Here is a 27,472-nt window from a genome sequence, read left to right on the forward strand (position 1 = left end):
TCTGGATTGTACCCGGGTACATCACAATCATCAAAACAAAAAACTGGGAGGAAAAAATTCGTTTTGGATTGAACAAAATGTTTCATTTGACCTGAAACTAACTAACTTTGTTTCAGAGTAGCAGCCATGTTAGTCTGTATCTGTAAAAAAAAAAAGAGGAATACTTGCGGCACCTTAGAGACTAACAAATTTATTAGAGCATAAACTTTCATGAGCTACAGCTTACTTCATCACTATGCATCCGATGAAGTGAGCTGTAGCTCACGAAAGCTTATGCTCTAATAAATTCGTTAGTCTCTAACTTTGTTTGTTTACTTAATTGTGGGTCATTTTTGTGGTTTTCACCTTTTTTGTGTTTTGTTGTTGTTGTTTGTTTAAACTAGCTATATTTTAAAATGAAATGCCATTTCAAAATGAAAAATCCAAACAAAATGTTTCAAAATGGCTGAAACAAAGCATAGAAATGTTAACACACCATTTCAACCTGAAAAAAAAAACCTTTCCTTTTTTTTTGGCCAAAACTATTCATGAAATTCACCCCAAATTCACCATTTTGGTGCCCTCAGAATGCATTTTGCAGCTAATGTACTAGTCACCATGCTCTGTTTAGGAACCTGACTGCCATTAAATTTCCATGAGGCATTAGGCTCCTAAGTGCCTAAATCACTTCTAAAAATGTGACAGTCTCCTAAGTCAACTAGACATTTCTGAAACTTTTACCCCAGGACTTAATAATAGAATCAGAGAAATATAGGGCTGGAAGGGACCACAAGGGTTCATCAAGTCCAGCCTTCTGTACCGAGGCAGGACCATCCCTGACAAACGTTTGCCCAACCTGCTCCATCCTCCAAAGATAGGCTCCCTTGGAAGCCAATTCCAGAGCTTAAATATCCTTATAGCTAGAAAGTTTTTCCTAATCTCCCTTGCTGCAGATTAAGCCCATTACTTCTTGTCCTACCTCCAGCAGACATAGAGGACAGCTGATTACAGTCCTCTTTATAACATATTTGAAGACCACCAGGTCCCCCCTCAATCTTATTTTCTCAAAATTAAACATGCCCAAGTTTTTTTTAACCTTTCCTCACAGGTCAGGTTTTCTAACCCTTTTGTCATTTTTGTTGCTGTCCTCTGGACTCTCTCCAATTTGTCCACATCTCTCCTAAAGTGTAGCACCCAGAACTGGACACAGTAATCCAGCTGAGGCCTTACCAGCCCCGAGTAGAGCAGGACAATTACCTCCCATGTCTTACATACAACAGTCCTGTTAATACACCCCTGAATGATATTAGCCTTTTTTGCAACTGCACCACATTGTTGACTCACACTCAGTTTGTGATTTCCTATAACCCCCAGATCCTTTTCAGCAGTACTCCACCTTGCCAGGTATTCCCCACTTTACAGTTGCACATTTGATTTTTCCTTCCTAAGTGTTGTACTTTGCAATTGTCTTCACTGAATTTCATCTTGTTGATTTCAGATCAATTCTCCAATTTGTCAAGGTTATTTTGAATTCTAATCCTGCCCTCCGAAGTGCTTGCAACCCTTCCCTGCTTGATATAATCTGTAAATTTTATAAGCACACTCTCCACTCCATTATCAAAGTCATTAATGAAAATATTGAATAGTACTGGACCTACAGGACACCATTAGATACATCCTCCCAGTGTAACAGTGAACCATTGATAACTACTTTTTGAGTACAGTCTTTCAACCGATTGTGCACCCACCCACCTTGTAATAATTTTGCCTAGATTTCAGCCGTTACTTGTTTTAAAATTCCACCAAGTGTCACGTCACAATGTCTCTTTAAGATATTTATTTTGAGCAGAAAACAGAAAAACTTACTAGCTTCTTTGGAAGGTTATTGTCATTTTCTACAGCGTCTCTGATGGGATTTAGAGCTGAGGAAAAAGCTTCAAATCCTGATTCGGGAGTCAAGTCGAATAAGATGGGCACAGAGGCAGAGACAGCATCTCGGAAGAACCTCACTTTGTCAATGTCCATGTCGTTTTCTCCTGCAGAAATGGACGCCAGCTCCACAAAGGTAGGAAGTTCCGTTTTGTCTGCAAGAAGAAAAATCCAGCAATGCACGTGAAACAAGCAATCTAAGCTCAAGAATCTACAAATAGTTTTAATCAAAAGCTTCAATGTCTTTGCCCTCCAAAGCTGAAAAATCCCTGTTGTTGCTCCATTTGGATACATCAATTAAATCAAACAAATAAAATCTCAGATCTAGGAGTGGCCAGAAATTTTCCATCAAAACTTTTTTAGAAATAAAATTGTGTTTTTGACTAAACAAATTTTTTGTAGAAAGTCTCTGTTTTCCTCAGAATTTTTTTATTTGTGATTGGAAAACCAGAAACTTGGGAAAATGATTATTTTTTTCTTCATTTTTTAGATTTTTGGCAGTTTTCAACCACAAGTTTTTGGTTGCCAATAGTCAAGATTTTTTCCAGGTTTTAAAGCTGCTCATTTCCACGAACAGTAAAAGTATCAGGGGCTCGCTGTGTTAGTCTGTATCCACAAAAACAACGAGGAGGCACTTGATGAGGAGATGTCAATACCAAGAGAGGGAAAATTGCTTTTGTAGTGAGCCAGCCACTCCCAGTCCCTATTTAAGCCCAAATTAACAGTGTTAAATCTGCAAATGAATTGCAGCTATGCAGTTTCTCTTTTAAGTCCGTTTCTGAAGTTTTTTTGTTGAAGGATGGCTACTTTTAAATCTGTGTCCAGGGAGCATCCAGGAGATTGAAGTGTTCCCCTACTGGTTTTTTGTATGTTACAATTCCTGAGGTCTGATTTGTGTCCATTTATTCTTTTACGTAGAGACTGTCAGGTTTGGCCAATGTACATGGTAGAGGGGCATTGCTGACATCTATCACATTACTGGTATTGACACCTCCTCATCAACTATTGGGAGTGGGCCACATCCACCCTGACTGAATTGGCTTTGTCAACACTGGTTCTGCACTTGTAAGGTAACTCCCTTCTTTTCACGTGCCAGCATATTTATGCCTGTATCTGTAACTTCCACTCCATGCATCTGACAAAGCTTTTTGCCCATGAAAAAGCTTATGCCCAAATAAATCTGTTAGTCTTTAAGGTGCCACCAGACTCCTTGTTGTTTTTTTACCAACAGTTCAGGCACCTTCTCTGGCAGCTCACCTCTTACTGTGCTCAGAAAGTGCAACATTACAAGTGCAACGTGTAACGTCTTTCCTACTGACCTTACAAAGTGTTCTGCTACTGGACACCTTACAACATATGCGGGAGAAAAATATTTTGCTCCATTTCATAATTTCCTACCCCAAACCAATGCCTGTCCAAGTGTTCTTACTACACATAAAAATGTCCAGCAACAACCCCCATGGCAGTGAGTTCCACAGTCTCATTATTAGTTTCCTTTACTAAAAAAAGAAGGAAATTGCTGCATAAAGATCTTGATTTTTTTCCAGCTACAGTCACAGAACTATTGAATAGAACCCTTATGTGAGAACGAACTCCAGAATTATCTTTAACATAATCTGATCTTCAGAAAGACAATGAAGGACCAATTAGGGAAATTTTCAGTGATATTTTATAACTGTTACCATTCAAACACGTGAAAACTCACCATATGCATTACAATCACAAACCTATCTCCGACCCACTGTGAACTTATGAACTCAAGCACGTGAGGGCTACACCATTGGCTCTACATTCTTACTTAGTTTATAAATACTGGTCTAAAGCGCACCTTTTATGACGGTTGTGATCCAAGAGATAAAGTCTTTCTTTGCACACTCAAGAAGTTCCTTCAAGAAGTCAAGCACACTCTCAGGGATGTTACTCAGAGTATCTTTAACCTTTATAATATCATCAGTCATATAATCAAGAGTCTTGTCCTTGAAGTCCTCATCTTCCTGTTAAAATACAGGATAAAGAACTGTGTTTCTTAGCAAAGAAATGAGACAAGCATTTATTTTAATTAATTTACTGTTTGTGTTGCACTAGGAGCTGCACAAACACAGAGAAGAAAACTGTCCTTGCCCCCAAAACTTTGTTAATGCCGCATTAAGGTTGCCCAGTGCTGCTTTGTGCCCTTCTAGAATGTGGAGAGTGCCCATACTTAAACCTCTGAAACATAAACCTCTGAAAACAAGGAAATCCAAAATTAAAGTACATGCCACTCCCACTATGCAACCTTAGCTCTGCTTCCAAAAGCTGGCAACAGTTAATAATATAATCCTGTGGGAGTCTATAAAAATCTGCTCAGCCATTTACTATTGTGGATTTTTAGGACTGATCTACACACAAACATGCATTGGTTTAACTAAATCAGGTTCTTAGAACTCATTTAGTTATTTTGGTGGAAATCTGTTTGTTGGACACTCTCATTTTGGAATAAAAGTGGTTAAAGTTGAGTTAACTAAAGTCACTTTTGACTTGGCCTACTCTTATCCAAGAAAAGAACTGTCCACTGAATTGGTTCTAACTCACACCCTTTTAGTCTCTAAGGTGCCACAAGTTCTCCTTTTCTTTTTGCAGATACAGACTAACACGGCTGCTACTCTGAAATTTGTTATTAATGTGACTAAATTTATTGCAAAAATGCCTTAGTCACCGAACCCCAAAGAGGGTTCTCAGCTGTGAATCCCTGAAAGAGATAGGTGCCTCCATGCAGCCCTGACTTCGGCACCTATGTCTGAAAGAGGGGCAGAGCCAGCACATACCCCTTGTTGTAGGCATCTCCCACTGGATACCTTAGGTTGCTCCCCATTCGTAGGCACCTATCTCTCTCCACTCATTGTACAAGGAGCCTGGGCCCTAACCCAGGCTATGTGGATTGCAGTGTTGTTCTCTAGGCACCTAAAAGTTCAGTAGCTTTGTGAATCTAAGACTGAAAGTCTGTGCAGCTCCTAGCGCAATGGTGCCCTGATCTCTGTCACTGAGTCTGTGCAGCATCCGGCCTAACAGGGCCCTGATCTCAGGTTATTGCTTCTAGTAGCTGCATAATATAAAAAATTTTTAAAAAATTCATCTTGCTTATGCCATTTTTACATCACTGGAACTCCAGTGTTTTCCATGGAGTCAGTCCAGGCTTTCACCTGAGTATATGAGATCACAATGAGTAGATGCGTAAAATGAGACTGCATTTGTCTAACTAATTGCCCTAATGATATTTATGAGAGTCCTACGTACATATTTGGTCAGGTCATCAAGGAGCTGGAAATCTCCACCAAGTCCCAGTGTCCTTCGTAGCTCATCTATCATTTTGGCTGTGTTCACCACCATGGAGAGTTTCATGTAGTTATTAATCTTAATCACCGCAGCCTCAGCCCATTCAGACTTGCTGCCAGGTCCTCCCTCGCTCTCCTCCATGATTTTAAATTCCTTTCTGAGCACCTGTTCATCTTTTAGCAGCTTTCCAAACTGACTCTCAATGTCACCAAGGCTGATGGAAAAATCTTTAAGGGCCCGATAGGTGTCTCGAAAATCCTCCATGGCCGGGATGTAAACGTTTTCCTGCACTTCATCCAGGGAAAGAAGGGCTTTGTCTGGGAATTCATTCTTGGCAAGGTCCGCTTTCAGCTTCCACAGTTTCCGGAAGAACTGGCTTTCCTGGAGGGTATGAACTTTTCTAACCATGTTGTTGTGTTTAGCGAGTGGGTTCGACTGCAGACCTTCACTTTTCTCCTTTCCATGTATGGAGTATTTCTTCACCAGCATCTGATTCTTAATGCTCTGTTTAATTGCAACACTGAGTTTCATGGCACCTATGTCAACTAAACAGTGTGGGGATAGAAATTTATTAACATGTAATTAATAGATTCCAAGGCCAGAAAGAATCAGTGTGATTATCTAGTCTGACCATCTGTGTAACACAGGCCAAAGACTTCCCCAAAATAATCCTGTGTGAACTAGAACAGATCTTGTAGAAAAACATTTCATAGAAGATTAGGGTTGGAAGGGACCTCAGGAGGTCATCCAGTCCAACCCCCTGCTCAAAGCAGGACCAATCCCCAACTAAATCATCCCAGTCAGGGCTTTGTCAAGCCTGACCTTAAAAACCTCTTAGGAAGGAGATTCCACCACCTCCCTAGGTAACCCATTCCAGTGCTTCACCACCCTCCTAGTGAAATACTATTTCCTGATATCCAACCTAAACCTCCTCCACTACAACTTGAGACCATTACTCCTTGTTCTGTCATCTGCTACTACTGAAAACAGTCTAGATCCATCCTCTTTGGAACCCCCTTTCAGGTAGTTGAAGGCTGTTATCAAATCCCCCCTCATTCTTCTCTTCTACAGACTAAATAACCCCAGTTCCCTCAGCCTCTCCTCATAAGTCATGTGCTCCAGACCCCTAATAATTTTTGTTGCCTTCCGCTGGACTGTTTCCAAAACTGGACACAGTACGCCAGATGAGGCTTCACCAATGCCGAATAGAGGGGAACGATCACGTCCCTCGATCTGCTGGCAATGCTCCTACTTATACAGCCCAAAATGCCGTTAGCCTTCTTGGCAACAAAGGCACACTGTTGACTCATATACAGCTTCTTGTCCACTGACACCCCTAGATCCTTTAAATTTGCCCTTTAAATGGCCATGACAACTAGATTTTTATATGAACATTCACAATTCTCATGGTCTTTTAATAAAATAATGACATGGTAATCTGGGATAGCAGCTAACTGTGTGTGTAGCAGAGTCATAGGGGGTGGGACAGTAAACATTATGAATATAATTAAATACAGAGAGCTACACCGAAAGAAGGTTACAGTTGCAAAGTATTGAAGTATTAGGAAATTCCCAGGGTCACAAAGAAGACCATCTAAATGTAACCCATGTGTAACCACTGCTGTGACATCTGCCTGAGTCTGCAGAGACCCTGTGACAATCATTCTGAAAGGAGGAACTGCCCCAAGTGTAACCGTTCCACAGAGGAAAATTCTCAATCTAGCTGTAAAGCAGATTCACAGAGGCCATAAAGGATTATTCCGATCTTCCAATCCAGCTTCCGGCATAACCCAGGCCAGAGACTCTTCCCCAGTGACTCCTGCATCCGGCCCAGTAACTCCTGGCTGAGCTATAGCGGAGCATTGAGAAAGAGACACCTCATCTCCATTGACAGATTCCCAGTGATGGAGAATCCATCCTGTCCCTAGGGCAGCTATTCCAGTAGTGAATTCCCCTTGCTGGTAAACACAAGCCCCTTATTCCCAGCCAAAATTTGTCTCCCTTCAGTTCCCAGCCAGCAGGTCTGGCTTTGTCTTTGTCTGGAAGTTAAAGACCTCTCTGCTCCCAGCTATTCCTTCCTTGTGTTGGTCCTTATAGACCAGGATCATGTCACCTCTTAACCTTCTTTTGGATAAGCCCAGTAGGTTGAGCTCCCTCACTCTCTCACTGGGAGGCAGGTTTTCCAGACCTCGAATCATTCTTGTAGCTCTTTCCTGAAACCTTTCAGTTTTGCAACATCCTTTTGGAAGTATGGACACCAGAACTGGACACAGAGTATACAGTAATGGCCTCACCAGTGCCATATACAGAGGTAATATCATCTCCCTTCTTCTATTCTATATTCCCCTGCTCATACAACCCAGGACTGTATTTGCCCTCTTAGTCACTGAACTGCACTGGGAGTTCATATTCAGTTGATTTCCATCAGAATCCCCTTTCTAGTGTTGCTGCTTTCCAGGATATAGTCCTCCCTCTGACATTGCACCCGATAATGCTTTATGGAAATATGCTCATGAATGTAAATATGACATAACTGGAATATGTTTTATGCTACATATGTCATGTTACATATCTCTGTAAAGGTTATGATCTACTGAATATATTCATCCTATTTGTATCCATGTGTCATTTTTGTACTCAACGTTATGAATATTGGCTGTGTACTTGCTTGATTTTAAGTAGCCTTAGCAAAGCATTTGGTCAGCTTCTTGAGAAATGAATGTGCAAGTTACGTGCCCAATGAAGAAACACTTAATGGACAATGGATCTTGGAAGGCTCCAATCCACATAAGAAGTCTACTTGAAGATGTTCGAGGTAGCATGTGAGCCATGGCTGCTACCTGTAAGTCCTGAGTCATGCATGGACATGTGACTTGCCCATGTGACTCCAAAACTCCATCTTGGAGCTGGGATTCTACACAGGGGCAGGGAGGGGTGTCCACCCACAAGAGAAAATCTATTTAAACCCCGGGAGACCCCTCCATTTTGTCTTCAGCTGGCTCAAGAGATAGCCTCTCCACCCCCAAAGGATACCTGAAAGAAACTGAAACAAAGGACAGTAACCACAGGGGGTGGGAGTGATTGCCGGACCCAGACTAGAAGGAGTCTAGCCTGTAAAAGGAAGCTTACTGGAACACCTCTGAGGGTGAGGTTTTATCTGTATTCAGCTTTCTTATGGTATTAGGCATAGACTTGTATGTTCTATTTTATATTGCTTGGTAATTCACTTTGTTCTGTCTGTTACTACTTGGAACCACTTAAAATCCTACTTTCTGTATTTAATAAAATCACTTTTTACTTATTATTTAACCCAGAGTATGCATTAATACCTTGTGGGGGAGGCAAACAGCTGTGCATATCTCTCTATCAGTGTTATAGAGGGCGAACAATTTATGAGTTTACCCTGTATAAGCTTTATACAGGGTAAAACGGATTTATTTGGGGTTTGGACCCCATTAGGAGTTGGGCATCTGAGTGTCAGAGACAGGAACACTTTTTTAAGCCTCCTTCAGTTAAGCCTGCAGCTGTTCCGGGACATGGTTCTGACTTGGGTCTGGGTTTGCAGCAGGCTAGCGTGTCTGGCTCAAACCAGGCAGGACACTGAAGTCCCAAGCTGCCAGGGCAAAAAAGCAGGGGCAGAAGTAATCTCAACACATCAGTTGGCAGTTCCCAAGGGGTTTTCTGTGATCCAACCCATCACACCCCACATCCAGTAAGTGTGTAAGAAATTCTCTTATTATGTACTGTAGGAGAACAGAACAGGATGGTACCATTTATGATGCCCGAGATGCAGCTGCATAGATACAGAAATGCTCGTCTTTGCTCTGTCTGCTTTTTCAGCTGCTCAAACTCATTTCTTCTGACATCCAGCACTTCCTTTATATATTGAGAATAAGATGGCTCTGGAAAAGAGATACACAAGATTTTTGAGACAATCTCTATGATATGGGGAAGGTGCTCTGAATTTAACTGATGCAACAACAAATATCTGCCTGAGTCTGCAGAGTGCCTCAGATAATAGCACTGAGAACTACTGGGTGGAGCTTATGTTGTGGGAAGAGCTTGGAAGAGAACTTTTGTCCCTCAACTTCTTACAAATCATACAAACATTTTGCAAGCAGCATGAAGTATTGGAGTTCCTGATATAATCAGCATAAATAGCCAAAACTGAATATTGTAAATGTCTAGAATGTAACTGCATTTTTAAAATAAATGGTAAGGGTGCTGCAAATATCTAGCTGCTACCAGGTGTTCATAAAGAAGGAGTGTTTTAACTTAAAAAATGTCAATCCATCACATTTAACACAGTGGTTTTCAATTACCCCCCCCCCCATATTTTAAGACTCCACCTTTGAATATTTTATTTATTAACAACAACTGGTTTTATGATATTCTATAGAAGTTGCAATAACATACGGTTTGCATTTTATATTCATTTTTCTTTTCTGACTGTATTAGAAAAAAAATTAATATGTTTAAGGCACCTCTTAGGGATAAAAGTATGAAGCTGCAAACTCACCGATGAGAGTCAGCATCTCGGCAAATTCCTGTGTGTGTTGTAGAATGGCAGGTAGCATCTCGAATGGGATGTCTCCAGAAAATACACTAAGACCCACAAAGGAGAACAACTCAGACACCTTTGAAAGCAGCAGTTGTGCGTCTTCGTTGATTTGATTTTGAACCTTGGGCTTCAAATTTTCTGCAAAATACAAAAATACAAAAAATATAGTGAGATACTGGGAATGATTTCAGAAAATGCACTGGAGTTTTCTTCTTTATTTTAACAATAAACCCCAGAAAATGTTAACAGTTTCTCACTTCCTTGACTTCATTGGGACAACTCAGCTGCATTATGATAAGCCCTGGCATACTCCTAAGTAGAGCTGGGCAAATAATAGATTTATCAGTTCACCGGTAATTCCAAAAAAATCCGGGGGAAAATCATTTTGAGTAGACCCAAAATTGAAATTTTTTGAAACTTTTGGTGAATCAAAAAGTTGAAATAATTTTATTTCCTGGCAAAACCATTTTGTTATGCGTTTGTGTGTTTTTAATGGTTTTTTTTATTTTATTTTTATAAAATTGAAGGTAATTTCAACATAAACAGTTGTTTCAAACTCAAAAATTGAAACTTTTTTTCCAAAATGTCAAAACAAAACATTTCAATTTTTTTTGTTTCCCCCCCTCCCTCAAAACAGTTTGGTGAAATGGACACAAATTCATAAAACGATGATGCTGAATCTATATTTTTTGCCAAAAAAAGGTTGTGTCTAAAAAATTTTAACCATTTTTAGTCTCAAATCTCTAAGGGCCAGATTTTCAAACGCATTTAAGGCATCTACAGCTGGAGATAGATGACTAGTGGGATTTGGCACCCAGCCAACTCCTTTTCACTTAACTATGATCCCAATAAGTTGAACCCATTCTGAGATCACTGGAACAAAATGTCCACATAGAAACTCACGGACAGCTGAGATAATATCCAAGCCCATGGAGGAGTTGAGTAGCCATTTGAGAACTCTGGCTGTGTTCTCTTCAAACCGGTTAGCATTCGCTATCTGATTCAATTCTTCAGTCCATGTACTTTCAATGATAATAGATACGATCTGTGCAAGAACTGGCTTGTTTGTCTTTGAAAATTTGTGAAGAATTTCTTTCAACATTGACTTCTATAAGAAAGAATATTTTCTAACTATATGGGTAGAGATATTTTACACACACACACACACAGAGCTTAAAACCATCTCTCAAATTCTGCTGATGTTTTTGTACAGTGTATAAAGCACTACTCACGTCTGTAACATAACTACAGCTGAGGGAATAATGGATTTTTGGGTTTAGGGGCTGAACTAAAACCCCTTTATTAAGTTTCTTGTTGAACTTAAAACTCAGAAAATGCCATTTTGAATCAAACAGTTTCTGGTTGACTCAAAAATTAATTATTTAAAAGCAGGGGCAACTCGTGGGAGGGGAGAAGTGGGTCACATGATGGCCTGCACGTTGGCGTGGCCCACGGTGAGCCCCCCACACACACTTTTCCAGAGGTGCCCCCCCCCCGCAGCGTTGCCACTGTTTAAAGGGTTTTGATTTGATTTAAGTCAACCGAAACATTTTAGTCAACTTGAATAGTCAGGGTTTAGCTGATAGCCATATTTGGGGTTGGGAAGGAATTTTCCTCCAGGGCAGACTGGAAGAGGCCCTGGAGGTTTTTCGCCTTCCCCTGTAGCATGGGGCACGGTTCACTTGCTGGAGGATTCTCTGCTCCTTGAAGTCTTTAAACCATGATTTGAGGACTTCAATAGCACAGACATAGGTGAAAGGTTTTTTGCAGGAGTGGTGGGTGAAATTCTGTGGCCTGCGTTGTGCAGGAGGTCTGACTAGATGATCATAATGGTCCCTTCTGACCTTAATATCTATGAATCTATGAATAGACATTGTTTTTGAGTTTTTCATTTTGATTTGGCTATTTTGGGATGTTTTGCACTTTTTGGGGGGGTCCATGTGTATTTTTTTTAATTGACCAACTTTGAGAATAAAATGCCATTTCAAAATGAAAAGTCGCAATGTTTTGAAAAAGCGAAAATGTTCAATTTTTACGATTTTTTTCAGTTTTTCCCCCCAGAACTATTTGTTGAATTTGACCCAAATTTGTGAATAGCTTTGGAGCTCCAAAAAATGCATTTTGGGGGCAGAAAAACTATTTGCCCCTCCAAAAAATTGCCCCTTATAACACCTATTAATCATTTAGTAACACTTTATAATCTATTTGTAAGTGTTCCCCTCATATAAAGTGTGACCAATAGTATAATAAACATGCACAAAACCATCCAACATGGCAGAGTGGGGAACAGAGCTCAGGATTTCCTGGCTTCTGGTCCCTCTCTTCAGTGAAGGTCAGGCAGGTGCTACACAGGAGGGAAGAGAGAGATTCTGCTATACCTTGCTTTTTGTCAGCCCTTTGATACTCTGAATGATGTGTTGTGAAAAGCAGTTTTCCAATTCTGTATCTCGGAACTTGTTAATGTTAATGAAAACCAAGTAGTGATCAAACAGATGTTTATGGTTCACCTAGAACAAGGAAACATTTGTTATGCAACCATCCTTTATACCCTCAGAAAAACCTTTCTTAAAGCTCATGATGAGTCAGATAGGAACATAACAACAGCCACACTGACCAAAGGTACTCCTCGGGGAATTCTGTGCCAAAAAATTAAAAATTCTGCGCACAATATTTTAAAATTCTGCAAATTTTATTTGTTAAAATAACACTACATAATCACATCAGATTCAATTATTTTGGTAATTTATTTCAAAATACCTGTCAGCAAGTATGTCTGTAACAATACAGACACACAAAAGATTTTCCCCCAGGAGTAGAGAGTTAAAGAAACCCCTATGACAACCCAAGTTCCTGTTTCTCTGCCCCCTCCCCTGGCCAGAGCCCAGCCAGGAGGCTAGACACCCACAACTCCTCTCAGGCAGAGCCCAGCTGTGGGGGGCCCCCTTGTCCAGATATCCACAGCCTCTTCCCCCCCCCCCCCCCGAGAGCCCAGCCACCCACCCCTTGCCCCTCAGGACACAGGGATCCAGAGGTAGAAACAGCCTGATGCTGGGTCCCAGGTTTGTGTGGAGTTTGCTGCGCACCACCCTCTCCTTCTCTCAGGGCATGCTGGGAACAGCAGCAGGAACCCTCTAGCTCCTTCCCCTTCCCTCCCAGCAGTGTCTTCTATGTGCGAGCTGGGCTCTGCCAGGTCCAGAGGCCCCTAGTGGCAGTCAGCAGCACTGCAACCCATTTCTATAGGGGAAAGGAAACTGTGCAAAAAACATTAATTTCTGCAAAATTCTGCATTGTGCAGTGGCGCAGAATTCCCCCAGGAGTACAATGGTTCAGCTAACCTAGGATACCGGGCTAGATGAACCATTGTACTCCTGGGGGAGTGGCCAATGCCAGGTGCTTCAAAGGTAACAAACAGATCAGGGCAATTATCAAGTGATCCTTCCCCTGTCATCAGATCTTCAGCTGGTGTAAATCAGTAGGTCCACACTGGAGTCACACCAACGTATACCAGCTGAGGACATCATTCGCTGCAATGTCAAGTGGGGGTGAAATGACACCTGATCATGCCCCTGATGGTAGCAATTTACATTCCCTTTGCACAGATGTAAATGATGCACAGGTTGCAAATCCATGAGGAATCAGGTCATAGATTTCAAGGCCAGAAGGACCATTGTGATCATCTAGTCTGACGGCCTGTATAATACAGGCCAGAGAAGGGGAGGTAACTTACCTGTAACTGGAGATTCTTCAAGATGTGTGGTCCCTATCTGTATTGCACTGAAGGGTGCCCAGAGCTGGAGCTTTTCAAAGTACTGGTATCCATCATTGCCTTACACTGTGGTTTTGCCTGAGGCAATAAAGGGCGGGGTGGACTGACTGTGTCTTCGGTTCCTTCTTCACTGCAGACCTATCAGATCCGCAGCAAAGGGGAAGGAGGGTGGGTTTGGAATACAGATAGGGACCACACATCTCAAAGAACCTCCAGTTACAGGTAAATAACCTCCCCTTCTTCTTCAAGTAATTAACAAGCAGTACCTAGGTAGGCGGGGGTGTGAGGAAGACAATGGAATCGTTGAGGGAGAACAAACAAGGGTAGGAAGTTCAGAGGCTTACAGAACTTTCAGAAACAAGAAAATTACTACTGAACACCATGGAAGGTCCTGTCTACATGCAGTACCCAGACATGGGTGCTGGAGGGGGCAGGGGTGTTTTTGGTTGGAAACTGCCAAAATGGTGTCTCCAGCTGTTAACTCTATGAAACTCTCAGAAACAAGAAACTACTACATAAACCATTAAAATTCCTAACTAAAGAGTAAAAACCATTTTATTTGGAAAATGCATCACCAAGGATGAGAGGCCAGCAGAATCTGTGACTGAGACCACGCGGCAGTAAGAAGGAACTGAAGACGCAGTCAGTCCACCCCATCCTTTATCATCTTGGGCAAAACCACCAGGCAATGTAAGGACACATGCATGGACCGACAGTCACCACTACACTGAAAAACTCTGGGTGCATGGTGCACACACATTGCCTTCAGTGAAATACAACAGGGACCCTCCATCACTGAAAGAACTTCCCTGATTTCTTCCCTTTAAAAAAGGGAAGAAGGAGGATCCTGGGAACTACAGGCCAGTCAGCCTCACCTCAGTCCCTGGAAAAATCATGCAGCAGGTCCTCAAAGAATCAATCCTGAAGCACTTGCATGAGAGGAAAGTGATCAGGAACAGCCAGCATGGATTCACCAAGGGAAGGTCATGCCTGACTAATCTAATCACCTTTTATGATGAGATTACTGGTTCTGTGGATGAAGGGAAAGCAGTGGATGTATTGTTTCTTGACTTTAGCAAAGCTTTTGACACGGTCTCCCACAGTATTCTTGTCAGCAAGTTAAGGAAGTATGGGCTGGATGAATGCACTATAAGGTGGGTAGAAAGCTGGCTAGATTGTCGGGCTCAACGGGTAGTGATCAATGGCTCCATGTCTAGTTGGCAGCCGGTATCAAGTGGAGTGCCCCAAGGGTCGGTCCTGGGGCCGGTTTTGTTCAATATCTTCATAAATGAAGGTGTGGATTGCACTCTCAGCAAATTTGCGGATGATACTAAACTGGGAGGAGTGGTAGATACGCTGGAGGGGAGGGATAGGATACAGAAGGACCTAGACAAATTGGAGGATTGGGCCAAAAGAAATCTGATGAGGTTCAATAAGGATAAGTGCAGGGTCCTGCACTTAGGACAGAAGAACCCAATGCACAGCTACAGACTAGGGACCGAATGGCTAGGCAGCAGTTCTGCGGAAAAGGACCTAGGGGTGACAGTGGACGAGAAGCTGGATATGAGTCAGCAGTGTGCCCTTGTTGCCAAGAAGGCCAATGGCATTTTGGGATGTATAAGTAGGGGCATAGCGAGCAGATCGAGGGACGTGATCGTTCCCCTCTATTCGACATTGGTGAGGCCTCATCTGGAGTACTGTGTCCAGTTTTGGGCCCCACACTACAAGAAGGATGTGGATAAATTGGAGAGAGTCCAGCGAAGGGCAACAAAAATGATTAGGGGTCTAGAACACATGACTTATGAGGAGAGGCTGAGGGAGCTGGGATTGTTTAGCCTGCAGAAGAGAAGAATGAGGGGGGATTTGATAGCTGCTTTCAACTACCTGAAAGGGGGTTCCAAAGAGGATGGCTCTAGACTGTTCTCAATGGTAGCAGATGACAGAACGAGGAGTAATGGTCTCAAGTTGCAGTGGGGGAGGTTTAGATTGGATATTAGGAAAAACTTTTTCACTAAGAGGGTGGTGAAACACTGGAATGCGTTACCTAGGGAGGTGGTAGAATCTCCTTCCTTAGAGGTTTTTAAGGTCAGGCTTGACAAAGCCCTGGCTGGGATGATTTAACTGGGAATTGGTCCTGCTTCAAGCAGGGGGTTGGACTAGATGACCTTCTGGGGTCCCTTCCAACCCTGATATTCTACGATTCTATGATTCTATGATTTAATTCCTATTTGAACTAGAGCAGATATCTTAGAAAAAACATCCAAACTTGATTTTAAAATAGCCAGTGATGGAGAATCCACCAAAACACTTAGTAAATTGTTCCAATGGTTTATTCCCCTCACAGATAACATTTTACACATTTCCAGTCTGAATTTTTCTAGCTTCAACTTCCAGCCATTGGATTATATTAGACCTTTCTCTGTTAGACTGAAGAGCCCATTATTTAATATTTGTTCCCCATGTAGGTGCTTAGAGACTGTGATCAAGTCACCCCTTAACCTTCTCATCTAGCCCCTCATCATCTCGTGCTTATACAGCTGTAACCTCCTCCTCTCTGGCCTGGACAAATCCCATCTTCTTCACTGAATCTGTTCAAAACCCTGCCACAAGGATCATTGTCCTGGCTCGTCACTTTGCTCACATCACACCCAACACTGTGGCATTTTCTCTGCTCCATCATATCAAGCACAAAGTACTTGTCTTCACTTTCATGGACCTGCACTGCTGGTACTCACCCTGCCTCTCATCTCTCTTTTTCTAAATATTTCCTTAAACACAACTGATGCTATGACGCCTAGAGCTGTGTGAATCATGGTTGTGGGGTTATTTTGGTTTGCTGACAATTCCAGAAAAAATCAGGAACAATATTTGTTTTGGGTCAAACATTTCATTTTGATTTCAAGCATGTTTAAACTATTTTTAAAAAAATAAAATCAAAGGAAATTTCTAAATGAAAAGTCACAGTTCAAATCAAAAACTTGAAACGTTTCAGTTGATAAATATCAAAACAAAAATGTTGTTTTTTTTCTGTTTGGTTTGGTTTTGTTTTCAACCAACCAAAGCAACTGAGGGAAATCAACACAAACTTGCAATATTGTTTTGATGTCACCGAATTTGCTTTTTTCAGCAAAAAAATTTTGTCCAAAAATGTTCCCCAACTCTACTTTCAAGGACCTTCACAGCTGGTCCCTACTCTGTCCCTCATACTCCATCTCCCTCTAAATCTCTCCTTAAAAACAATGGATGCTGTGATGGTCCCCCATGGTACGCTGCTACTGTTGCTTATTCTTCCAATTATAATCATCCCACTGCTCTCTTCCCCATCTGTCTGTACCTCCGTTTCAGTTCTCTGAGGGAAAGACCATCTTTCTGATTTTCAGTTAGTCAACTCACCCTTTTTATCCACTCCGCAAACAAAGATTTAATAAGTTTTTGCCAGTCACGGGTCCACTCTTCACAGAACAGCCCAGTGGAAATGAGCTGCTGCCATTTCTAAGAACAGAATAAACCTATCAGTTGACTATTTTTAATAGGAATGAAAAAATCAGTTTCACTGGAATTTTTTGGACTCACGTCAATATAATCAAAAAAGACTTTTTCCTGTTCAGACAATTTGGGGAATAACTCCTTGATCCATAATTCTGCTACATTCATAAATTCCTTGAGCCCCTGGGTCCGCTTAAGGTCCTGGAAATCCTTGAAAATAAAAAAAGAAGCAAGTTACAGAAGTGGTAAACTCAGCTTTTCATCTCCTTTATAGACATTAAATCAAACACTTGAAAAGAAAGTCACCAATTTCAAGACTGCATTTCAAGATTTGGTACTATTCAGAAGCCTAAATATCAGGTCATTGGAAAATTCAGTTGTGCAAAACTCATTATCAGATGGCTGGAGAAACGACAGATTTAAGTAGTTCTGGGAGCTACAAGAGAAAATAACTGAAACCAAGGGCCTGTCTACATTGGGAAGCTACTGCGCTGAAACTTTCTTGCTCAAGGGTGTGAAAACTCACCACCACCACCCCCAAGCGCAACAAGCGTCAGTGCTGTAAAGCACCAGTGTAGACAGGATCCGAGTGCTGGGAGCGCAAAGTGGTTTACCTAGAGCGCTGGGAGAGCTGTCTTCCCGGTGCTCACGTACAACCACACTGTCCCTTTAAGCACTGCCATGGCAGTGCTTTAAACTGCTAAGCGTAGACTTAGCTCAAGAGACAAATTGGGCCAAGTTGAAGTGATTCAGTGAGCAAACCCTTTTTTTAGGTTTAAGAGTAACAGCCGTGTTAGTCTGCATTCGCATCCGATGAAGTGAGCTGTAGCTCACAAAAGCTCATGCTCAAATAAATTGGTTAGTCTCTAAGGTGCCAAAAGTACTCCTTTTTTTAGGGTTGCCATCTTGCGCTTCAGAATCTAAACTTAATTAAAAATAAAGTCATTCTTCTAAGGCCTTAAGGGTGCTAATAAACCCTCCGAATTGTGAACAAAGCGCGATTCATAGTTTGATAGATTTAAAAGTCAGAAGGGACCATCGTCATGACCTGGTCTGACCTCCTGTAAACACAGGCCAGAGAACTTTCCCAAAATAATTCCTGTTTGAACTAGAGTATATCTTTAAAAAAAAAAATCCAATCTTGATTTAAAAGCTGCTAGTGACAGGGAGAATATTTCAGTGGGGTGTTAACTCTGAATCATAGAATATCAGGGTTGGAAGGGACCTCAGGAGGTCATCTAGTCCAAGTCCCTGCTTAAAGCAGGACCAAGCCCCAGTTTTTGCCCCAGATCCCTAAATAGCCCCCTCAGGGACTGAACTCACAACCCTGGGTTTAGCAGGCCAATGCTCAAACCACTGAGCTATCCCTCCCCATTGTAATTGAAGCCTCATTGTAATTGAAAGGACCACATTGTCAGCTATTTTACTGCTGATCAAAACATCCAAGAGATGAGGTCACATTGTGAAGCTTCTCCACTATCTACTGAGAAGCACTTTCTTGCGCCCTTCCAGAGCATCTACACTTAAATTTCTGAAAGCCAGGCAGTTTCAGAATTAATGTAACACAAACTTAAACCTCTGAAAACCAGGAAATACAGTGTTAACGTCCAGGCCACCCCCACAAAACAACCTTAAATCTTTGAGCAATGTATGCCCCAACACCCCCAACAACACACACATCAGCGCTCTGCCCTGACAGATGCAACAGAAAGTGTGAGCACTGTAGGACACAGTCTAACACATAGGCACCGACTCGGTGGGTGCTCCGGGGCTCGAGTACCCATGGAAAAAAAATTGTGGGTACTCAGTGCCCACTGGCAGCCAGCTCCTCCTGCCCCCCAGCACCTCCCATCTGCTGGCGGCCTCGCCGATCGACTCCTTCCCCTCCCCTGCAACGCCTCCCGCCTACCACGATAAGCTGTTCAGTGGCATGCAAGAGGCACTGGGGGGAGGGACCAGAGCGGGGGCGGGAAGATGTGGGGCAGGGTGGAAAGAGGCAGGGCAGGGGTGGTGCTTTGGGAGACGGGTGGAGTGGGGGTGGGGCCTGGGGTGGAGCGGGAGTCGAGCACCCCACCCCTCCCGCCCCCGGGAACTCAGAAACTCAGCGCCTCTGGTCTAACATGTTCTCTTTTCTAGAGCAAAATTCAGTTTTCAGTCAGGCGTAGCAAACAGGAGCTACCTACCCCTGGCCTACACCCCAACACTGAGCCTGCTCTACACAAACCACCCCTGACAGGCAAACAGTTCCCTGCCCTTCACCTGTGCACAGAGAATTCCTCCTGAGACGTTGCTTTCGCTTGCCCCTCAGAGACCACAGGATGTGTGCGACCAGATTACTGACCACCCCCACTGCTACTGACACAGGCTGACGACCTCAGCCCTCATCCTGGATCCCTCACATTACACATGCACTGTGCCTCAGATCGCAGTCACCGCCCTTCCAAGCTGCTCCAATGAATCTCTCCACCACGCAGTACAGCTGCACTTAACACAATGTGGCGGGATTAGTTAGAACAGGCTGGCAGAGCTGGTTGATCAGTAGCTGGTGTAAATTGGCAACAGCTCCACTGCAGTCAATGATACCACAGCTGGTATGAATCATCCAAAGGTCCACTGGAATCAATGGAGCTGTGGCAACCAGAGGAGGACCTGGCCCACTGAGTGCACACTAGGAAATTGTATAACAAGATTCCACCATTGCTACCACTGGTTCACCAGTGGGAGCCCTGGTGTAGACAAGGCTCTGGGGGTTTCTGGCATGTTTGCCATGCTTCCAATTAGCCTGCTCTGAGCAGTTTTATTTGAGAAGGTTTATGCGGGTTCTCTGCCAGATCACATATGGCACCTCGGTGACAATTCATGGTTTTACAAATGGACATTTTTGGCACAGCAAAGTTCATGGCCGCTAATAAGGGTATGAGCATCCTGAAAGAAACCTTGGAACATTTAGAGAAAATTCCTCATAAAATCATAGAGTATCAGGGTTGAAAGGGACCTCAGGAGGTCATCTAGTCCAACCCCCTGCTCAAAGCAGGACCAATCCCCAATTTTTGCCCCAGATCCCAAATGGCCCCCTCAAGGATTGAACTCACAACCCTGGGTTTAGCAAGCCAATGCTCAAACCACTGAGCTATCCCTCATCAATAACTTAAAATGTTCATTTTACCCGTTTGGTTTGCAGTAAATCTTCTGTTCCAGAGAACAATTCAAAAATCTGCAGTGACGTCATCACGGGGTTGAATGGTATTTTCTTTGGGTGTTTCAAGAACTTTCTCACCAAAGTAAATGTTAAATTAAGGCACTGCAGAACATCCTCCAACTCCTTTGGCTGCAGAGCATCCTCTGCACTTCCTGTCTGATGTCTGTGGATACAGCAAGGGAAATAGCATTGAAAACTCAGCTCTTCAATAATTTACGGCAGGGTTTATCTTCAAATCAACAACTCTGGAGTGGGTACATCTATACCAGGTGTAGCAATGGGCGTAAATCAGCTCTGTATGCAGTATACGACACCATCCTATAATTATAGGATTGGAAAAGGTCCCACATTTCACCAAGGATTAGCAATAGCTACATTGTATTGTAAATTACTGTTTTTAAAACAGGAAACAGGAAAAGCCACTTGTTTAATTCTTGAAGTGCCACTGAAAGCAATTCAGGTCTGGGGTCTGTAACACTGCACCCTAATTAAAACTCTTATTTAACTAAGATTATCATGGCAAAATCTTGTGTGTCCTGTTCACAGCCTCGTTGCCTGTGTTCAATCCAGGTGAGAATGTGTTCGGTCACTTGGCAGTTACCCACTCAGTAGGTCACCTTGAAGACAATGTCTCTAATAAATGCAGCAATGTATCTCATCTGGTAGTTTATCACCCAAACAGAAAAATTCCACCGATGGCCTGTTGCTCTGAAGAGGGGTATCAGCACATTGGCAGATAAAATATATTTGAGGTGGACACACCACGGTGTGGTCAGAAAGAAGGTACCATAAAATCCGTTGTCATCGTTGGTAGCCTGCCAGGCTAACCAAGCCGTCATAGGCGCCGACTCCGTAGGTTGGAACACCCATGGGGAAAAATTAGTGGATGCTCTGCACCCACCAGCAGCCAAGCTCTCCTCAACCCCTGCCCCACCCCCTCCTCCCCTTAGCGCACCACGTCCCCGGTCCTCCGCCTACCTCCCAGCGCTTCTGCCCTGGCCGCCATCAAACAGCTGTTTGGCAGCGTTAGCACACTCCGGGAGGGAGGGGAGGAGTGGGAAGATGGTGCGCTCAGGGGAGGAGGCGAAGAAGAGGTGGGGTCAGGGCAGGGATTTGGGGAAGGGGTTGGAATGGGGGTGGGGAAGGGGTGGGAAGAGGCAGGGCAGGGGCAGGGCCTCATGGAAGGGGTGGAGTGGGGGTGGGGCCGGGGGCGGAGTGGGGTCGAGCACCCATGGGAAAGTGAGGAAGTCAGCGCCTATGCTAGCAATAGGCTTGGATGTAGAGGGTAACATATAGTGAAGTGGCTGGTATTCTATTATTGCAATATACCTTAAAACTACTCTTTTGGTCAACTGGAGTGCAGGATCACAGGGTTAAATTTTTGCCAAACCCCAAAGGCACATATACACCTATACTAATTAAGTAGGTGGCAATTCCCATTTTCCTGTTATCTATTGTGTTAAGGATAAAGTCCTCATCTTATGTAATAGGGACAAGGGTTCATTAACACCCATAGCCTAGTGGGCTAGTTGGCCTTTGTTATATTCACTGCTACTGCAGCCCAGTGGGCTAGCTTGCCTTTATTATATTTACTGCTTTACATTATATTCTGCTTTGCATTATATTCAGCAGTAATGCAGGCAACCTACAGGCCTGTATCCTGGAAGACATTAGCTTCTACAAGTTAGCATAAGGCTTAAGGCCTATGAACTTTGAACAGATAAACATTGCACAAATAAACAGCCCAACAGAAAACCCCAAGTATTTGGGGAGCTGAAAATAAAGGTTAAGGGCCTCAGTACATCTGTAGATGTAATGTGTTTGAGACAGACACTGTTTTGTGTGGTAAGGCTGACCAAGTGGAAGACTCTGATGGAGAGGGTGACCTATGCTGGAAATAGCCCATTTTGCATGGTAACCAATTGTAAGGAGACCTCATAAAAATTATTAACGATATGTATAAAGCCAAACAAGCTATTACCCAATTAATGAATGAAGGTGATGAGTCTTCAACAATCCCCAAGGTAGATTTTGAAGTAAAAGACTGGGTTACGGTCCAAGGAATTGCAATAGAGATTATTTTCCTTATTTTAGGTTGCACTCAGTGTAAATTCAATTGGTATAAGCAAAAAAAACCTAAACAGGTACCAAACATTAATGATGGCAAATATATATATATGGTACCCATTCCAAAAATGCACTAGGATCTAGAGTATCATCTTCATGATACCCTTCCTCCACCCCAAGCGGTGGAAAATGGCATTGAAACTGTTCCCACAGATGTTTGACCATCTACATCTGCACCTGTGGTGATGGGGTTCATTTACAAAGGGGGGCATGTAGCCTATAGGCTAGCCTGTTTGCTTGCCTATATATCTTTTCTTATAAGTTTCTTATTTTCTTATAGGTTTGACTATTTGTTTTATTAATAGGTTGAGCTAAGGCAAAGTTAGCAAACATATGTCCGGGACCTTTCACCCAGATAGCAAAGTTAGTATACACACTGATGAGCTGCCAAAATCTTAACAACGGGTTCCCTATAAAAAGTTCTGATTTAAGGGATGTGCCCCAGTATGTATTTTTTGTATCCACAGGGTTATCATACGTCCGCATTTGCCCGGGAGGAATTTTTAAAATTCAGGGCAGGGCGTGTGGGATCAGGAGCCCCAGGGCCAGGGGAGCAGCAGCAGCAACAGGGCTCCTGCAGCGCAGCGCTCCTGGTGGCCGGAGGAGGAATTACATCACTTCCCGGCCAGAGCCCATCAAAGCCTCAGCGCCCCCTGCAGGGAAGCAGGTTAACAACCGGTTCTAAAACCGGTTCAAAATTTAACAACCGGTTCGCGAGAACCGGTGAGAACCAGCTCCAGCTCACCACTGAGTATACATATATTTGGGACCTTTCACCTAGATAGGTGGTTATGAGCTAATGCATAAGGTCCATGTATGGCTGTGACTTTTAGTATAGAGGATGCATTAAAGCAGGTTAGCATAGGGGCTTTCCTAAGTTCATACCCTTTTAAACTTAACAGATACACCACAACTTGGAACTTGGAAAGAACCAAAATAAGCAAGTAGGACAGAAACAACAAATGTGATACCTAACCACAAAAGGGCCATGGTAACGAATTGACATATATGATACTAAGTTAAGATCACTGATGTACTAACCTATAGGAAAAAGACATTCCAATATTAGTAAGATGAGGAAAGCAAATAAGGAAAAGGGGGGAAATCCCCTACTAAATATGCATCTAACATAGTGGTGTCAGCATAACATATTATAAAAGTGGCATCCCAGCCTAGGGAAGGTAGGAGAAAGAGATGTAGTCATTGGGAGGTGCCAGAATGATGGCCACTGGCAATGGTGGGGAAGGTGATGGTGATGAGGAAGATGATGGCTAACACTTCAGGTTGTTCTGCAAGGGATGATGTGAGTATCTGGAAGTGCAGATGTACATTCTGTAGCATCTCTATTTTACTAAGTTGGGGTGTTTGTGACTGTGCTAAATGTACTAATAAACTATATTTGTAAATATAAAAGAGTTCCTATAGTGTGAGTTGTTGCAACTGTGCACATTGGGGTTCCCAACTATATAACAATTTAAATAATACTGGGCCTGATCTTGGGACAAGAACCTGTCAACCCTCAAAGTGATAACTGGGGATTCTTAAGTAATCTATATAATTAATACACAATCTAAAGATCAGGCAACAGCACCATCACCTCCTCCTGCGTCTCCCCATGATGGTGGTGGCTGCTTTCTGTTTCTTTGCTACCTTGTTAAGAAGTTTGGATGTAAAATACTCACCTGGTACCAAGCCAAGCCTCTGTCCTTCTGGCAATGTCCTGCAAAGCTACATTGACATCACTTTCCTGAAACCACAGAAAGAGCGCATAGCATGGAAACGGGTCAACTTTAAAGCTCATCACAAATTACATCTCTTCCATGGAGAACTTCAACTTTTTGGAAGGAAGGAAGGAAGGAAGGAAGAAAGAAAGAAAGAAAGAAAGAAAGAAAGAAAGAAAGAAAGAAAGAAAGAAAGAAAGAAAGAAAGAAAGAAAGAAAGAAAGCCCAGTGTCTTCAGGTGAAAGCCAAAACCTTTTGGATATTTGTTTCTCCTATGAACAATCAAAAATTTTACACCAAAAGGAAAAACAAAACAAAGATTTGTTGAAAACCCAAACTTTCTTGAAAAACAGTTTTGACAGAAAATTTTCAGTGAGCCCTAGTCACCTTTATTCTCCCAGACTTTGCAGATCCTGCACCTCGCATGGCTAAGCCACACCTAAGGATCATGTACTCCATGCCCAAAATATTTAGCTTGTGTCCTGATCCAGCTCCCATTGAAATCAATGGACAAATTCTCATTACACTGGTGTGACAGCACCTCTAGACTTAAAGCTGATTAAGTTCAATAGTGGTAGGGTTACCAGATAGCAACTGAGAAAAAACTGGACAGGGGGTGGGGGGTAATAGGCACCTATATGAGAAAAAGTCCCCAAAAATGGCACTGTCCCTTTAAAAATGGGACATCTGGTCACCCTAAATGGTGGAGACTGAGCCCTATGCTATTCAGTTAGACAAGCTGTGGTGGGAAGGCTTGGGTTGGGAAACAAGCAATGAAACCCAAGCAAGGCACCTCACCAAGGCCTTACAGGAAATTACTAGGGCTGCTCAAAAGTTTTCCTCCAGCATTTTGTTCCAATGGAAAATTGTAGTTTTGACTAAATGAAAGTTTCACCAAAGGTGAAATTGACAATTCCAATTTTTTGTCAAGAAACACTACACACACACCTCTAAAATTTGCGATTTGGGTCATTTTTTCAATTTTTGGCCCTTTATGGCTGCAAAAAATTTTGGGCTCAGTTTGGTGAAATCTGAAAAAATTTCACTATCTTGGATTTTGTTTTTTTGATGAAAAGTCAAAATTTTTGACAGGAATTTTGATTAAATTATTTTTTCCTGTTTTTGTCTAAATTCCCAGATTCAATTCTAGTGTCCCTTAGACCCCTGTCCCCCAATATTTGCCCCCTTCTTTATTTTGTTTTAATTTACATTTTCCATAGGAAAAACAAAGATTTTATGACCAGCTAGAAAATATGGTTTAGGAAATAAAGATTAATGGGAGGTGGCCCCATTAACGTGCTTGTTGTCCATCAACCTTACGTTTATTCCGCGACCCTCTGCTAGGCGATTGGTGATCCGCTGGTAGACGTTGTTCAAAAGAAGCTGCAGGGGCACATAAATGTGAGGAACAGGCTCTCTACAAAAATTCTTCAGGGCAAGCATCTCAATGACTTTCTCTGCCAGAGGAGCGCAGCTCCCGATGAAGGTCTGATGGTCTTTTATCATCGCCAGAACTTTCCTGTACAGGTGGGATATCGCTCGATGTTAATAAAAGTCTGCATTTGGGGAGGTATTTGCTGTGGGCAGACTGGTTTATTTTTTTAAACTACACTAACTACACTAACTATCATTACAGTTTTGGCCCAAGGAGCAGGACAAGAGGCAATGGGTTTGAACTACAGCTTAGCAGATTTAGATGAAATCTCAGGAAAAACTTCTCAGGAGTAATTCTCTCCTCAATACTGTTGCTTTACAGTGACCTGCAAAGGAAAACAAAAATTGGGCTGGCGATGTTTGTGGCCTCTTTAGGATGGATGATGATTTGTACTGTTCTGTGCTATAGCTGCTGTTTATGTCAGTCACTTGCAAGACAGCATGTTGTATTTTGTATATGTCTACAGTGTGATGTTTGAACATCTATAAAACTACTGATTACAGACTGGAGTGGTTCTTGGTGAATTCATCAACCTGTGGATTGATTAAGAATAACTACTTGTCCAGCTCTGAGAAACACTGTCTAAGGTAAAAGTAGACCTGAAAGGAACCTAGAATTAAAAATATAGATTAATAGATTCATAAATTCTGAGGCCAGAAGGACCACTGTGATTATCTGTTCTGACCTCCTGTATAACACAGACCACAGGACTTCCTTGAAATGATTCCTTTTTGAATTACAGCAGACCTTTTAGAGAAACATCCAGTTTTGATTTATACAGTAAATTGCCACTGGTGGAGAATCCACCACAGTCCTTGGTAAATTCTTCCAATAATTAACTACTCTCACTATTCAAAACTTATGCCATTTCTAGTCTAAATTTGTCTAGCTTCAACATCCAGCCATTGGATCTTGTTATTCCTTTGGGCTGGTCTACACAACCGCGGTAAATCAATCTTAACTTACGCAACTTCAGTTACATGAATAGCGTAACTGAAGTCGAGGTTGTTAGATCCATTTACCGCGGAGGCTACATTGCGCTGTGTCAATGGGAGAGTGTCTCCTGTTGACTTTGTTTATGCTTCTCAAGGAGCTGGAGTATACAAATTGATGAGGGAGTGCTCTTCCATTGATTTAGCATGTCTTCACCAGACCCACTAAATCGACACTCACTGCATCGATTGCAGCAGTACCAATCTACCGGCAAATGTAGACATACCCTTTGTCTGCTAGACTGAAGAGTCCTCTATTCTCAAATTGCTGTTCCCCATGCAGATACTTATAGACAGTGATCAAGTCACCTCATAAACTTCTCTTTGTTAAGCTAAATAGATTGAGCTCCTGGAATCTCTCACTATAAGGCCTTTACAATCCTTTAATAATTCTCCTGGCTCTTTTTTGAACCCTCTTGAATTTCTCAAAATTAGTAAGCTCACACTCCCTGGGCTCAATAAAAAGGGTTATCCTAATGAAATCCCTCTCCAATATTGCCTGTAACATTAATCAAATTGGCAAATTTAGTTTACTAGATTTCAGCTTTAAAATCTAAAATCAGCAAATTCATAACATAGACACTCCCGCCCCATGGTGGATTCTCCATCACTGAGAATTTTTAAATCAAGTTTAGAAGGTTTTCTAAATGGTCGGCTCTAGTTCGAATAGGAATTAATTCAGGGAAGTCCTCTGGCCTCTGTTAAACCAGAGTCAGACTAAATGATCACAATGGTCTTTTCTGGCCTTGGGATCTATGAACCAAAGCACTCTGAAGCCACATCATTATCCCCATGTTACAGATGGAGGAACAGAGGAGGTGAAGGGATTTGCCCAAGGTCTCCTAGCAAACCAATGGCATGTCCAGGACCCAGGCCAGTTGCTCTAACCACTAGCCCACACAGTCTTCAGGGGTACTACCCATTTGGAGGCAGCAAGCAAAGTGCTTCCAAATCATTATACCACA

The 27,472-nt window shown here is 42.5% G+C and overlaps 1 protein-coding gene across 1 annotated transcript in view; it reads right to left on the reverse strand.

The window, feature by feature from the left end:
- Nucleotides 1-27,472, reverse strand: part of LOC311522443 (E3 ubiquitin-protein ligase rnf213-alpha-like) — a 178,657-nt gene that overhangs the window by 94,311 nt on the left and 56,874 nt on the right. Inside the window, exons 19-30 of the mRNA XM_084631781.1 lie at nt 25,401-25,599; nt 24,042-24,106; nt 20,200-20,395; nt 17,121-17,243; nt 16,941-17,039; nt 12,160-12,288; nt 10,685-10,889; nt 9,740-9,919; nt 8,991-9,122; nt 5,182-5,765; nt 3,737-3,902; nt 1,846-2,063 (exon numbers count right to left, since the gene is read on the reverse strand). Of these exons, the coding sequence (XP_084487907.1) occupies nt 1,846-2,063; nt 3,737-3,902; nt 5,182-5,765; nt 8,991-9,122; nt 9,740-9,919; nt 10,685-10,889; nt 12,160-12,288; nt 16,941-17,039; nt 17,121-17,243; nt 20,200-20,395; nt 24,042-24,106; nt 25,401-25,599 (2,296 nt within the window). The remainder of the gene's footprint in view (nt 1-1,845; nt 2,064-3,736; nt 3,903-5,181; nt 5,766-8,990; nt 9,123-9,739; nt 9,920-10,684; nt 10,890-12,159; nt 12,289-16,940; nt 17,040-17,120; nt 17,244-20,199; nt 20,396-24,041; nt 24,107-25,400; nt 25,600-27,472) is intronic.

The sequence above is a fragment of the Lepidochelys olivacea genome (assembly GCF_965140295.1).
Source record: "Lepidochelys olivacea isolate rLepOli2 genome assembly, chromosome: 6".
Classification (NCBI taxonomy): domain Eukaryota; kingdom Metazoa; phylum Chordata; order Testudines; family Cheloniidae; genus Lepidochelys; species Lepidochelys olivacea.